Genomic DNA, 13,825 nt, shown 5'->3' on the forward strand with positions numbered 1-13,825 from the left:
CTGTGGATTGCTCAGAGTACTTTTCTCACTCGATTTCCTTTTTCTGGATAACTTCTACGATTTCTCAAATTAACACGACGGCAGGAGCAAAGGAAAACACAGAGTTGACCTTCATGCCAATTCTTCTGTTATTAGCAGTGAAGTGGAAGATCTTCAAGAGGAATGGAGGCAGTAGTGTTTGTGGAACCTTCAGCCCACTCAGGGAAGGCAAGAGACACAGCTTCACCTGACCTGAAGTGCGGATGAGCACAAACCGAGCCCGACCTCTTCGTCGGCCCTGCCTCGCTACAAGGAGCAGCCTCAAGTGGACGTTACCTTTGGAGATTCGACCGAGCAGAGGACTGAGAGGACAAAGTCAACTTCCAGCTCTCTCTAAACAGCCTGTGATGAAGGAATGGGTCAATCCACCGACCACGGGCCAATGACAAAGAGGCTGGCCCCCGCCATTGATGATGCATGCCCCCTGTCCCCCACTTCTGTGCTTTTTTAAACCACGGCTGCCACGAAAACCAAGTGGATACCATTGATGTTTTACTGTAAACTGGGTAGTGTTCAGAGATCTGAAATCCTATTGTCAATATTCATGCTGTCATGTTAACCAGGCCTTTGCTGTCCAACAATTTGACATATATTCTGTTTTACTTTTGTGTGCAACTTTAACTTTGTAGAGAACTTTGTAAGTTTATTAAGAAAATAAATATATTATTAATATTATCAATAGAAAATCAATATCAATGGAAAAACATAATCACTATTCAGGTGGATTTCTGTCCTTTAAAAAAGATGAAACACAAACTCACACAACAGAACAGGCGTAGGAGCCCTTCTGTGATTGGCTCTCACGGATGAGGAAGGTTCCATTACATTTCCCTCTCAGCATGTCCTCAGCCTGGGTGCGTTTGATGTCACCCACGTACCAGGCACACTCATCATTGTGGGGCGAGCCCTCGTCTTCCTCGAGCGAGTATGAGCTGGAAAGGCAGAAATAATGCGGCAAACACTGAAGTACATCTCATACCATGAACATTACAGCGAGCTGCAACCACTTTTTAAATTATAGGTGCAGATACGACGGCACCCTGTCATCACAGCACAAGTTGCCAAACCACTCCTTCATCTCAAACACTTACTCATCAGCTTCATTCTTTATGCCCAGCCATTCATTGATCTTCTTCTGCCGTGTCCCCTTCTGTGTCAGCCATCTGCAAAACACCGCAGACATGTAATGCTGACATTGTTGCTGACAGTCGGTTCAGAAACTTGTGTTTTGTTTGTGTGAGCATGTATTTAATGCAGGGGGTAAATGTTGGATTCATTCCTCTTACATCAAATACTGGTCTCTGATCTTGCGGAGCTGCATGAGATCTGGCTTGAGGCTGTTCATCTTCTTGTCGATCTCTCTGTTGTCAGCGACCTGCTGTCTCAGGTCCTGCTCCAGTTTACACTTGCTGTCGTGGATCTCCTTCACACGAGACTTTAAACGCTCTGAGTTGCTCTGGATCCTGATTTGAGGGAAATTATAAAATTACGTCTATCAATGTGTTTTTCAAATGCTGAACACAATTAATATTTAGCAGTTTGATTTACGGCTCCGTTAAAAAAAAAACATAAATGTACTTTTGAATCTCCTTTTCATTGCCTTCGCGCTGAAACCGCTCCAAAGACTCTCTGCTGTAGCGCTCCTGAGTCTCACACTGCTCCTCAAAGATCTTGATGGTTTCATTAAAGGCCTCAATGGCTGTGCGCTTCATCTGCAGCTCCTGGGGAATAAAGCGAGAAGGAGAAACTCTGACTGTCCATTTGATTTAATATTTAATTCAGTCTGAAGCTGCTGAATCCCAGATTTATCATGTTTTTTTCCTGCCTCTTATATAAAAGCTAGCAAAGAAATGTGAACCGTTCTCAACAATTGTTTTGAACATAATGAAAATATTTTAAGATCTCACAATATAAACTCACAACTTTAATCGTCATATTTGTATTTATATATAGCATGTTAAACATAATTTTGAGTTTTTTTACTTTTATTATTAAGCATATTTTATTTTTATGTGACGTCTTATTTGACATGATTTCACATTGTTTGCATCCTCGACTGTTTATTCTATGTGCATGGTTCTATAGCTCAAATTAATTTATATTTTAATCTGGCTAAAACCAACTTTCATCTTATTTCCAGGATATATTTTATGTATCTTTATGTTTGTGTTCCATCAGTATAACTAAAGTAAGATTTATAACATTGTGCGACACATCCCCTGTTTGTGTGTGTTAATGTGACTGTGTGTGTTGAAGCCGTACCTGTGAGGTGCGTGTGTACTCCTCGTACAAAGAGTCGTACTCGCGACTCTTTTCCTGATACTGCTCATGATAAACTTTCAGCTGCTCTCCCACCTCCTCGATACTGTTCTCCTTCACCAGCTGCAAAAAGCAGATGAAAGCAACATCACCAATTTGATGCATGAAATAATAAAAACGAGTCAAACAGTGATTATCGTCATTCATACAAGGATATCTCTTGCAATTGAATTAGGTTATAAAAAGTTTGGGTAGCGAATTTGAAGACTCACACAACAACAACCAACAAACTGCTTTACAATCTGCAGCATCACAAACCTGCTGGTATTTTGAGACCGGGTACAGAAGCCTGGTGTCCAGCTTGGCGTTGTACTGAGCCAGGGACTCGTGGCGGTAGTGATTGATGAGCTCCACGACAGACAGAAAGGTGAGAGGCTCTGAGAAGCCGTACTTCCCATCTCTGTGGTAAATCTTGATGAGCTTGTTGTTCCCCCCTTTCCTGCAGGGGGAGACAGGAGCCAAATGAGAATGAAAATTGGTTGTACTCGTACATAGACTGGAAATAGTACGTCTATTTACAGAAATACTTTTTAAAGATGAAGTGCTGTTTTACCTGAGGGTGAGAGTGTACTCGCCCTCTAGTTTACTTGAGGCATCCCGGACAAGAAAGGTGCCGTCTGGAGTGTCTCGCAGCTTCTCATTCACTTCCTCTCTGCAAACACAGCAACTCATTAACACTAACTCAGCTGATATTAAACCACAAAACAATGACACTCTGGACTTTTATTGCATATATGGTGTGCTGGTAATGCACACAGTAATCCTCCAGTAAACATATCAAGTGGTTCCACCCATAGTCCTGCCTGGGTTCATTTTGCAAAACGAATGTTCAGAGCACCTGTGCTCCTGCAGCTGTCCTTAGCGACGGCGTGCTTAGCTTGTGGCTATCAACAGCTAATATATTGTAGCTGATGGCTCAAAGCTACCCTTTCTGTCAAATACAGAATCATTTAAATCACAGGTGAAGTGTGAGGTGGGCCTCCACAAAGAGTTTCAGGTGAATGAATGGAAATTAAAAGATTACATATTATCAATAGTAATATTATTAACATGTAAAATACTTAATGTGATATGGTTCAGAGATACTGTTTTTTTGGGGAAATTTTGATTTTTGTCAGAAACTAATAAATGCCTAGGAGGACAGACCTTTTTCATGGTCTGATTATTTGGTCTGAAGTTTTGTCAAACAGCAACATAAGTCTAACTTTGCTCAATTGTTGAGTGTCTATGTGATCAAATAACATCCAACCATTCAGTAGCGAGCGGGCACCTTGGCCACAGTCCCTGACTTTGAAATGGATCGAAACCTCATTAACTCGGATCAATTTCTCTCTTAACAGTCACAGCTGACTTTCATGCTTTACCTGGAGATTTCCCCCCAGTACCACTCAGCGTCGTTCAGCAGGCTGCTTGTGTCCGTCATGGCTGATGGGGCCATTTTTGACTTGACTGGCTTTGCTGGAAGAACTACATAGAAAAGTGCACATGGACAAATAGAAAATAAAACCAGTCAACACATGACTCCCAATAAAACGGCTAAAAAGCCAACAAGTACAATGTTTCTCTAATAAACAAAACAAATTATATGTTTTTGTACTGTGGGGAAAAATAACCATTATTCTACTCAGGTTTTATAAAAAATATTTCACCTGGAGGAGTTAGGTCCTGCTCCATAGTTCTTTCTATCAACAGCCTCTCCACCACAAGGGCAGGGAACTTCTCACCAAGTGATAACCTACAAATCATTCAATTAATGAATCAAGCAACCGCAACAGTTTGACATACAATGGCTGATATATCCAAGAGACTCAAACCAAACAAACTGCAGCACAGAAATGAAAATTTCAAGATCCCCGATCCCTCATCATCATTAAAACTTCACACACTCTTACATTTGTTTAGGTATATCAGAAAAAAATATGTACCATGGGGTAGAGGGGCCTGTCCGTATGAGCAGTGGTCCAAAGATCTTTCCCAGTGTGTGTGTGTCCAGGCCATTGCTGGCCTGCACCTGGGTGACCTTGGCCAGGTGTGTGAGGAGGTACTGCAGGGTGAGACAGTTGTGGAGGGGGACGGCAGTGGAGCTCTCGAGAACCAGGCTTACCTCTCTGTCATGGCTGCCAGCGACCGCACCATCTGCAACAGTGATTCAAACAAACACGATTAGGATGTATAGTGTATACACAGAACTGTTGTGACAAACTGAACAATGTATGTATAACATCACATCTGAAGAATGTCAGTAAACCTATTAAAAAACTTACTTTTATCTTTAATCTTATCTATAGTTTGGTATTTTTCAAGCAAAGGTCAATGAAGTCAGTGCATGTTTCTGTAAATAGACCTAGTATATATCTGTAATGAAATCATGGCCTACTCAGTACAAAGGAGAATCAGCTGAAGCATTTCTAACATGCCACAGTGAGCTCATCCTCTCCCGACACTTAAGTCTATTCTCTCAACGCTGACATGCGACTGACCTCGATCACCAGCAAACATCGCTCACTTTGGGCCCTGTGCAATTCTTTCTGTTAAATTACAGCCTCTGAGGCAATGGAAGTTGTCTTTCTCTTCACAACATCAGCAGCAGACAGCTCAATTTATATATTTTTTTACTATTCTATTAAGAATAATATTCCAACAGGATAGAATTTTGTTCATACTATATTAAGAGTAGTCAGGAACAATGTAACTTCAGTTTTTCTTCCAAAGGACCATAACAGTGGCTCTGAGTTTTTAACTGTAAATTGTGTGCATCGTGTCTCAAAAATGGTTTCTGTGAATTGTGGTACCTATCACACCTGTGGCAACACTTTGTTCAAGTGTTCATGTTTATGATAAGTTTGGTTTTAATTAGTTATTTGATGCATTAACGGGACCTTGATCCCTCAACTGCTGCTGCAAGATGGTATAATCCTATCCTTTGAATAGTCGGCAGTAACATACAGAATCTGTATGTTTCAAGTAAAATGTTCTAACAATCTATTAAAAAGACATTACAATAAGACACATGTCCCTCTGTCCTAATTAGAAGAAAATGTGTTTAAATGCTTGAGTTATTTCCTCAGGGTATGAGACCGACCTGCTGACTGCTGCAGGACCTGCTGCTGCAGCGTGACAACAGTCTGAAGCTGAGGGTAGATAGAGGCCGGGATGACAGGTGACGGGAGGTCTCTCAGGTAGTGCAGGACACACTCAGAGAGGTAACCCACGTCTGTCTGACCCACGTCACTCTCTGGACCACCAAGACACACAGAATACAGACATTAGGAGGCAAATTCGACCATAATCAATCAAATCATTAAATATAAACCTGTTAGACATTTAGTTTTGTTGATTTCGGTTGAGAAACTCTTTAAAGAGGCGGGGCTATGATCTAAAAGTTGGTCATGTGGCCATTTGGAACAGGCATGGGAGACGTACCATTGAGCTACTGAATTGCTGACTACATAAGACTATAGCCGTTTCCTAAATATACAGACTGTAACAATAGATAGAGAGCAACAGGTACAAAGCAGCATGCATGTTCTAGAAATAATCAGAAACTATTCGATTAAATGCTCTGAAAAAAACAAAGAAGTAGTAAATTATCTCACCAGAGCTCAGGCAGTACACCTGACTCTCTGAATCTGAGGGGGAGACAGCTGTCCTGTACAATGTCGTGAAGTCCAGACCTGAGAAAAACAAAATGCATGTGAGTTCTCCGTCACTGACCATTGACGAACAGAAAACCAATCAAACAAAACAAAAACCCACAACAATCAACGCAAAGGAGTCAATACAAAACGTACCAGACAGACTAATAGTATAGCATTTATATCATGATGCCTGCCGACGAGGTTGTTGGACTGTGTTGTTGTTTGTATCGAAAAGAAAAAGAATAGAAAAATCCCACAACAAAATGTTTTTGTTACTCAACACAAAAATTGTATTACCAATTGGTCGGTGATACTGGGTGAGCAACAACGTGTGCATGACGGAGCATGTGTCGGCTGTTTTCATTCTGGTCTCAAATCCAATAACAGAGTGAAGGTAAATAATCAAATGGAGGGAGAGTTGCTCGAGAAAATGTTTCTCCACAACTAATATTTACTAAAGCAGAGCCAACAAATGTTCACCTGTTAAGTGTTTCATCCCTTTTTTTTGGTTCTTTTATTGTGGAAATTTATTTAAAGCCAGACACAGCACAGAAAATATATTAAGTCTACATCTGAAATTCTTCATTCATTCTTTTCGGCGGATTGTTCCACGAGGGAAAGAAACATTTCACATATCCTATGAAAACCTTACTGAAGAAAACTCTGAATGAATATACCACAGATTTCCCATACAAAAAAACATTTTAGAAACGCCGGGTCTAGACAGTTTGCATCTAGGAGACAATTCCTCGAGACAAGGTCGTCTCTCAGGTAGTTGTGAAAACCAAACTATGCAGTCAGAGTGTGTGTGCATCCAACATTGGGAAGTAAGTCTGCGTTACTGCAACATTTAGGTGTCAGAGGCCGGCTTCCTGTCGACCATCTAATATCGACCTTTTGAAATGTTCACTCCTATAAGAACATTTTTTGGTGGATTCTCTCGGCCATGACGACAGGGAGGGTCTGAGTCTCTGCACGTAACTCTTGTCAATAACACATCTGCTCCTCGGGCTCCGTATTTTTTCTGTGCTCTGACAGTTTTTATTTATTTAGTGTCATCATTAACTTGAAGAACAGACTAAAGCTGTGTCGAATTTCACACCCCAGGATTAGAGTGCGTACATAGGCTCACAATGAAAATGCAACAAATTTAGTATCCTCAAAAAAAGTTTATATGCACACAAAAAAATGCTTGATTTTAGAGTGATCTGTTTACAGGAAACAATCCAGAAGGTGGTGAGAAAGCTACAAAGAAATCTTGAAAAGTCCAAAATAATAAATATTAACTCTTCTTTATAATTAATCATCAGCTACTTTCAAATTCGATTAATCCTTTGTCATTTTCAAGCAAAAAAGCCAAATATTCTGTAATTCCGGTTACATTTTATGGATTTGTAGCTTTACTTGGTTTTACATTGTTGTAACTGAGTATGTTTGGGTTTTGGACTGTTGGTCGGCAGCAGTTTGACGATTTAATAATGGCCCCTGAGAAACTGTGATGCATCTTTTCACATTTTTGGACATAATCATAATCAGATAATAAAAAGTGAATATAATCCTTAGTTTAAGCTCTACATGCCGAGAGAAAGAAAAGAAGGAAGAAAGAAAAAAATGAGGAAAAACAGTGAATGGAGTCCCACTGAGCTCTATTTGTTAATAACATAGTGTGAACCAAACCCACTGTGCGGGACTCTCAGTGAGGCCGATGAAAACTGCTCAGACTTAAAACCGCATTAAGCATCAATGTTGAAAAACTTTATTAAGTCTTCAACCGACTGAGGAGGTCCTGATAGTGCGCACGTTCCTGTGTGCGCACGTTCTCCTCTACATCTGTTCGACTGTCTGACTTCACTCACACGTCTGTGCGTCTACACTTGTGCAAATGCTGGCATGAGAGAGCAAGAGCCAGATGGCGGGAGGGAGACAGTCGCACATAGACGAAAGGCGGGGAGGCGGACAGAGTGTCAGCGAGACAGACGGATACGACGGCGGGCTGACATGGATATACCTCTCTTCTCTATGGCTTGGATCAGGCTGGTGAGAGCTGGGGGAGCCGTCTCTGGCGGTGTGAACTGCTCGCTCAGGTCCAGCACAGAAACAGCTGAAACAACAACACAAATCACTGTTACACTTCTGGCACAAAGCCTCTGAGAGACCGCGGGTGGTGCTGCAGCACTGACAAGGGAAGAGTTAACCAGCAGCAGTTGGAGATACAGAGTTTAAAATTGGTGCACAATCTACAATCTGTGAAGAGCACAAAATATATGATGAGGTGGAGTCACTTTTGCATGAGGAACACCTGTTTTGCAAAAGCACGAGAGTTTGAGAATTAGTTTGCAAAGTTTTATGATACAAAACCTCCTAATTTGAATAAAAACAGAGGACTGAAGCGTGTGATTCATGTCACTGAGCGGGTTTGTAGACTGGAAGTCTAGCTGATGAGATAAACGATAATAAACCCACAGCAATTTAGGTAATGTACAAAAGAATAAAAATAGGCTTTATTCAGGAGTGAAAATAAAAAGGCCACAAAAAACTGCTGATGGTCTGTATAAGAAAAACTTTATCTACTTCACAACTCCCCATAGACTAAATCAAACATCTTTTCAGGACGAAAGAGAAAGGGAGAAAGCAAGAGGGAAAAGGGAGAGATCCCATTTCCCTCCCTCCCTCCCTTTTTTTTTCTCCCTTTTCTTTTCTGCCCTCTCGCTTTCTCTCCTCCCCTCCGCTCCGTCCTGCTCGGTGTTTCGCCTTAGCTCTTTGCGTGAGTGGAGCACAATAAAGGATTTAATCAAAACTCCTGAACAAGCAAAAGCCCTGTGGCAGTGTGCCAGACCCGGCCCGACCAGGACAGGCTGTGCCTCCTATTCGGCCCCAGAGCAGTGTGCTGTGAGCTGGGGTTTGAGGAGGGGTGAGATGAGGGGGGTGTGTGGGGGGGGGGGTAACGCTGGGAGCAGGGAGGGCCTGGCCTGGCCGGGGCTTGGCAGTAGGCTCCTGTTCCTGGCACAGCTCGGCTAAACCGCTGCTGATTATTAATTTGAGGAGTTCAAACAAGAAACGCCGCGTCAGCACATTCCGTCCCCCCACCCCCACCTCCCCCACTCTCTCTGGTTCTTGTTCTCAGTCTCCCTGGATGTCTCTCTAACCCCACTCCTTCTCTATCGTTCACTCTCTCACTCTCTTTCTCTCTCGCTCTCCGTCTTTCACTCTATTGCATTCTTGCTCTTTGCAGGACTTTCTCTCCTGCCCCTTCCTTCTTTTTTTTCCCCTTTCACTTTTCAGTTTTTCATGGATTCTTTTTCTTACTATTTTTTCTTTCTTCTGCCTGTCTCTCTCTCTGTCTTCATGCCTGCCGGTTAAACATGGAAACTTTGCCTGATAGTGTCTCCAGCTCTCTAGCGAGCACACACATGCATACACACACAGACACACACACACCTCTGCTTCATCTTTATCCCTGTTGGACATTTTGACAGGCAGACCCCTCCCCCTCCTCTCTCATCACAGTATCTCTCTCCTGGATGTGCAGTACAGTTTTTACATATATTTTAATTACAATCCCAAACCAAAGACTAAAATAAAACATTTGATATGACACCACAAAACGACTCACAAGCATTTTTTGACCTCTGCTATAGGCCCGGATGTTACTAGGTGATCATTATTAAGATATTTCTATGCTAGTTTTCTAATCTGCAATTGTCACAAGCTTTGCAGAATCTGCCGACAGCCCCAAGTGTTTGCATCTCTATAATGTCACAGAACAGCTGCTGTCGGACATGAACTTAAGTCCGGGCATTTTTCTGAAATATTCTGGAAGGGCTGTATGTGAGAATGTATATTTTTGGCGTTGTCTGCTTTCTACAACAACTTTTGCGGCCAGACCCCTAGACAATGTCTGTAAAACGTCGAAATGAGCCTATGTGAGAATACAGCAGGATACTGTCCAGGAAATCAAGCTACACTACAGACCCATACATATTTGTTCCCTTAAGTTTTCATCAAGGTATGAAGGTATCACTTATCGAGTTACATTAAATATTTCCGGTGAAAATGGTGAAAAACACCTCACAACTTATTAGGACTTAAAAAAAACAACCTGAATCTGCCCCCGAATCCAGATCCACACTGTAATTTGATGACCCATACCTCATCTTTGGAAATCTGAATCTTAATTAAAGTATTGCTGTCATAGAAAATAAACCTTAAGACTGGACTGTCATAAATACACATGCAGCACAATGTAAATGATATTGCTTTAGAAAGCAGAGGGTATTAATTATTCAGTACAAGAGAGCAAAATCCAATCCTCATGAAACTCATATTGTGCTACAGGCTATAAAACAGGGAAATCAAATGAAACGGGGAATTAAGAAAATACATAGGCAAAAAAAAAGAAAAAACACAGAAATGAACACGTTCCAACAGATTGGGAGGAAAGTAGGAAGGGGGCATGGATTTCCATATTTTTTCAAAGGAGAAAACTTTCTCACTCCAACGTTAAAACAATTTTTTCACTTGTATGCTTTTCTTCTTGTGTTCAAAATGAAAATGAGTCCAACTTTGACTTTCGTGCAAAGAGGGAGTCGTTTCTTTACTCTGGCAAGGCCGCTGGACCTCTGGAGACTTCGAGAGTTTTGGAAAGATATGGGAGAGAGAGGGAGAGGGGGAGAGAGAGAGGGAGAGAGAGAGAGAGAGAGAGAGAGAGAGAGAGAGAGAGAGAGAGAGAGAGAGAGAGAGAGAGAGAGAGAGAGAGAGAGAGAGAAAGTAACAGCAACTTGTTAGTCAATTAGAACCACTTCCTTGGCAGAAAGCTCAGAGACAGGCATATGACTTGACATGTCCTGAAACGCAGCCAATAGGAGCAACAGAAAGAGAGAAAAGGCAGAGATAGAGAGATAGAGAGAAAGAAGTATGAGAAAGAGAGAGAGAGAGTAGTTCTGAACTCACACTTTGTCTATACTGCATGGATTCATTGTTTTACAGTCAAGATCTCATGACCGTGTTTTCAATGTTCCTAAAGAGAAGCTTGGATAGAGTCTTCACAGCAAGTCAATTCTGACCACTGAGTTTCCCCACAATATCTGTGTGAGTGACAACCCGACAAAGTCATGTGTCATGTGTGTCGTCTACACACGTCGCTGAAAGTGCGAAGGTCAGATGAAAGCTGCAGATCCTGTCTCTGTGTGTTTACACTGAATGGTTCGCTCAGTCCAAGCCAAGGCAAGCAGCAGTCTCAAGGCAAAATAAGATTGGATGAGGGAAAGCTATGCAAAGCAAAGGATTTGCTCTGTATCTTCTACATCAGTGTGATTATGTAACATGAAGCTGGCTCTGCTGCATTCTCCCTCTCGGAGCCGTGTCAGAAAATGAAGTTTCTCCCGGTGCAGAGGAACGACGTGAACTCATTCGCAGGATTTCACTGGTCGCATTTCACCGCAGGAATTTACTCACTTCAACTCCAACACTAGGGATTTGTACAGATTTTTTGTACATTATGTGAAATTATTGAACACAATTATGGTAGCACAACTAATTATCATTTATAATTTGGTAAAATCACATCATACATTGAAATATCTAGTAGAGTGTATTCCTCCACCAAGGCCCAACAGTCCCCTTATCAAACCACATTTAAATTCAATCGATCCAGATTTTTTAAATTAAATATTTGTACTGTAGAACCGTAAACATGCATGATTTTTTTTTATCATGAGCCATGAATAATTCTCTGACAGATCATCAATGAAATATTGGATAATGTTACGTAATGTTAAAAGACAAAACAACTTCCATCCCTTCTGGATCCCAATCGAAATGTGGGTTCTTCCTTGTGTCAGGATCCATCCCTTCACAAGATTTCATGGAAATCAGTTGAGTTGTTTCTATGAAATTTTGCTGCTGAATAAACACAGATGTCCAACAACTAGTAGAATGCTTAATAATAACTGGCTTTGCATTTTAATTACAGTGAATAGTATATTCCCAAATAAACTCTAATCAGATTTACTTGAATAATTTTCTATATTTTCCCTGAAAGTTTTCCTTTATATCATCTGCATTCTTTCACCGCATATAACCGAGGTTCCCAGGGTTTTACTGGCCTCCAAATGAACATAAATATTTAAGGCTAAATAACAAATAAACACACGCATCTACAAACGAGAATCAAATCTGCGGGAACATTTTTGACCTATGGCGTTTACTCCGAGCATGTGTTCCCTGTGTGCAGCGGTGACAGGCCCAGTTGGTGTCTGGCTCACGGATGGTGTGTAACAGTGTGTATGCTGCTGGTCAGGTTTCACTGCTACATGTCTTCACTGCATCCCAACTATGCAGACAGGCAATGCATCATGACCGGGCACACCATCCACTCCTCTGTCACAACATGCTTCAAAGCCACACGTGTAGGGTGAGCCCCTGCAACCAAGTCAAACACAGGTGATCCCCACACACACCAACGCCGGCTCCCGTTTTATGGGCCTGCTGGCTCCACTCAGAAAAGAAACATGGTTTAAAACAAGTAAGAGTAGAATGACTGAGATGAGTTTAATGCAACGTGACTAGAGAATTTCTAAAATAAGCTTTATCTAAAACAGGCCTAGGTTGCAAATATAAAAAATACTGATACAAATTTTATGAACTAATTTAAAGAAATATGATAATAAATTACTTTTCATTGTATTTTTAGAAAGGCATCAGGCTACAGTTCTGAAGGTAATATTGAAAGTGGTAAGTAATTTACAGTTTGGTGCTTAGTCACTTTGCTATTAGGCTTGTAGGCGACAACCTGAGTGATCGTTCTGTGATCAAAAGTCTTTAAATTGATTTTAAACGTTCAATATGTAACTTGGGCCTGTAGGGGTCTCTTAATCAAAACAATAACAAAAGATCTAGTTTGATGATGTGGTGAAGCAGCGTGGGATCATGGGAGTTGCTGTCTTCACCACCACTGTCTATGAAAATCGACCTGACGTGACAAATCATGTTCATGGATGCGGGAATGTATTTAAGGTTTATTCACGTTATTGACAATGAATAATTGTGATCCATTACTAGTGACTAATACAACGAATAGAAGGAAAAAACAGCTGACTAGCTAGTTTCGGACTATGGAAACCGGAAGGCTGTCTTCTATAACTGTGCACATGGCTGCATAGCAACTGATCTGAGTGTTAACGGTCTAGTAGAGATGGGTCGGTGTGCTTGTTGAGTTGTTGAACTCTGTCTCAAAGCCTTTCCAACATCAGAGTCAGGGCGTTAATTTTGGTCTCATTCCAAATTCAGTCGGCCATTGACGCCCACTTCACACAGCAACTGGCCGCGTGCACGACTTCTCGCACAGACATTGTCCTATTGTCTTTTATGCACGGTTATTTTTAATTCGTAAAAATTCACATTGTCAATATTTTTTGTTTCCATTGTGTCATTTTGTTATAGCAAACTTTGACTTCATTTCACTCCTGCCCTCAGTAAACAACTCTACAAAACATACTTTACTCTATTTCTGATTTGCTAAAGCCATTAATCTTTCACTGAGACAACATCGTGCCTGAAGGAGTTCTCGCTCCCTTTTGTGGCAAGAAAGGCACCAGAAAATAAACTAAACTATTAACAAAACTAAATTCTATAGCTCTGCAAACTGCAACATGCTAAATTTACCAAGGTTCAGGAGAATAATGCAACCGTCAGAAGAGAAATGAAATACAGCTGGTTCCTATATTTGCAGTTGGATAGGGTGGCCTTGGCCTACACTCTAGCCCGCGTCTCCCTCCCTTTCCAGCCTCTTCATATCTTTTCCCATTCTCTTTCTCCCCTCTCCCACCCTC

The 13,825-nt window shown here is 41.4% G+C and overlaps 1 protein-coding gene across 1 annotated transcript in view; it reads right to left on the minus strand.

Moving 5' to 3' along the window:
- LOC133018750 (phosphatidylinositol 3-kinase regulatory subunit gamma-like) overlaps positions 1–13,825 on the minus strand; it is a 34,976-nt gene that overhangs the window by 7,987 nt on the left and 13,164 nt on the right. Inside the window, exons 3-15 of the mRNA XM_061085181.1 lie at positions 8,005–8,097; positions 5,955–6,032; positions 5,441–5,593; positions 4,284–4,494; positions 4,008–4,093; positions 3,723–3,825; positions 2,912–3,010; positions 2,617–2,797; positions 2,302–2,421; positions 1,618–1,760; positions 1,326–1,502; positions 1,131–1,202; positions 801–971 (exon numbers count right to left, since the gene is read on the minus strand). Of these exons, the coding sequence (XP_060941164.1) occupies positions 801–971; positions 1,131–1,202; positions 1,326–1,502; positions 1,618–1,760; positions 2,302–2,421; positions 2,617–2,797; positions 2,912–3,010; positions 3,723–3,825; positions 4,008–4,093; positions 4,284–4,494; positions 5,441–5,593; positions 5,955–6,032; positions 8,005–8,097 (1,687 nt within the window). The remainder of the gene's footprint in view (positions 1–800; positions 972–1,130; positions 1,203–1,325; positions 1,503–1,617; positions 1,761–2,301; positions 2,422–2,616; positions 2,798–2,911; positions 3,011–3,722; positions 3,826–4,007; positions 4,094–4,283; positions 4,495–5,440; positions 5,594–5,954; positions 6,033–8,004; positions 8,098–13,825) is intronic.

This window comes from Limanda limanda, chromosome 13, assembly GCF_963576545.1.
Source record: "Limanda limanda chromosome 13, fLimLim1.1, whole genome shotgun sequence".
Lineage (NCBI taxonomy): Eukaryota > Metazoa > Chordata > Actinopteri > Pleuronectiformes > Pleuronectidae > Limanda > Limanda limanda.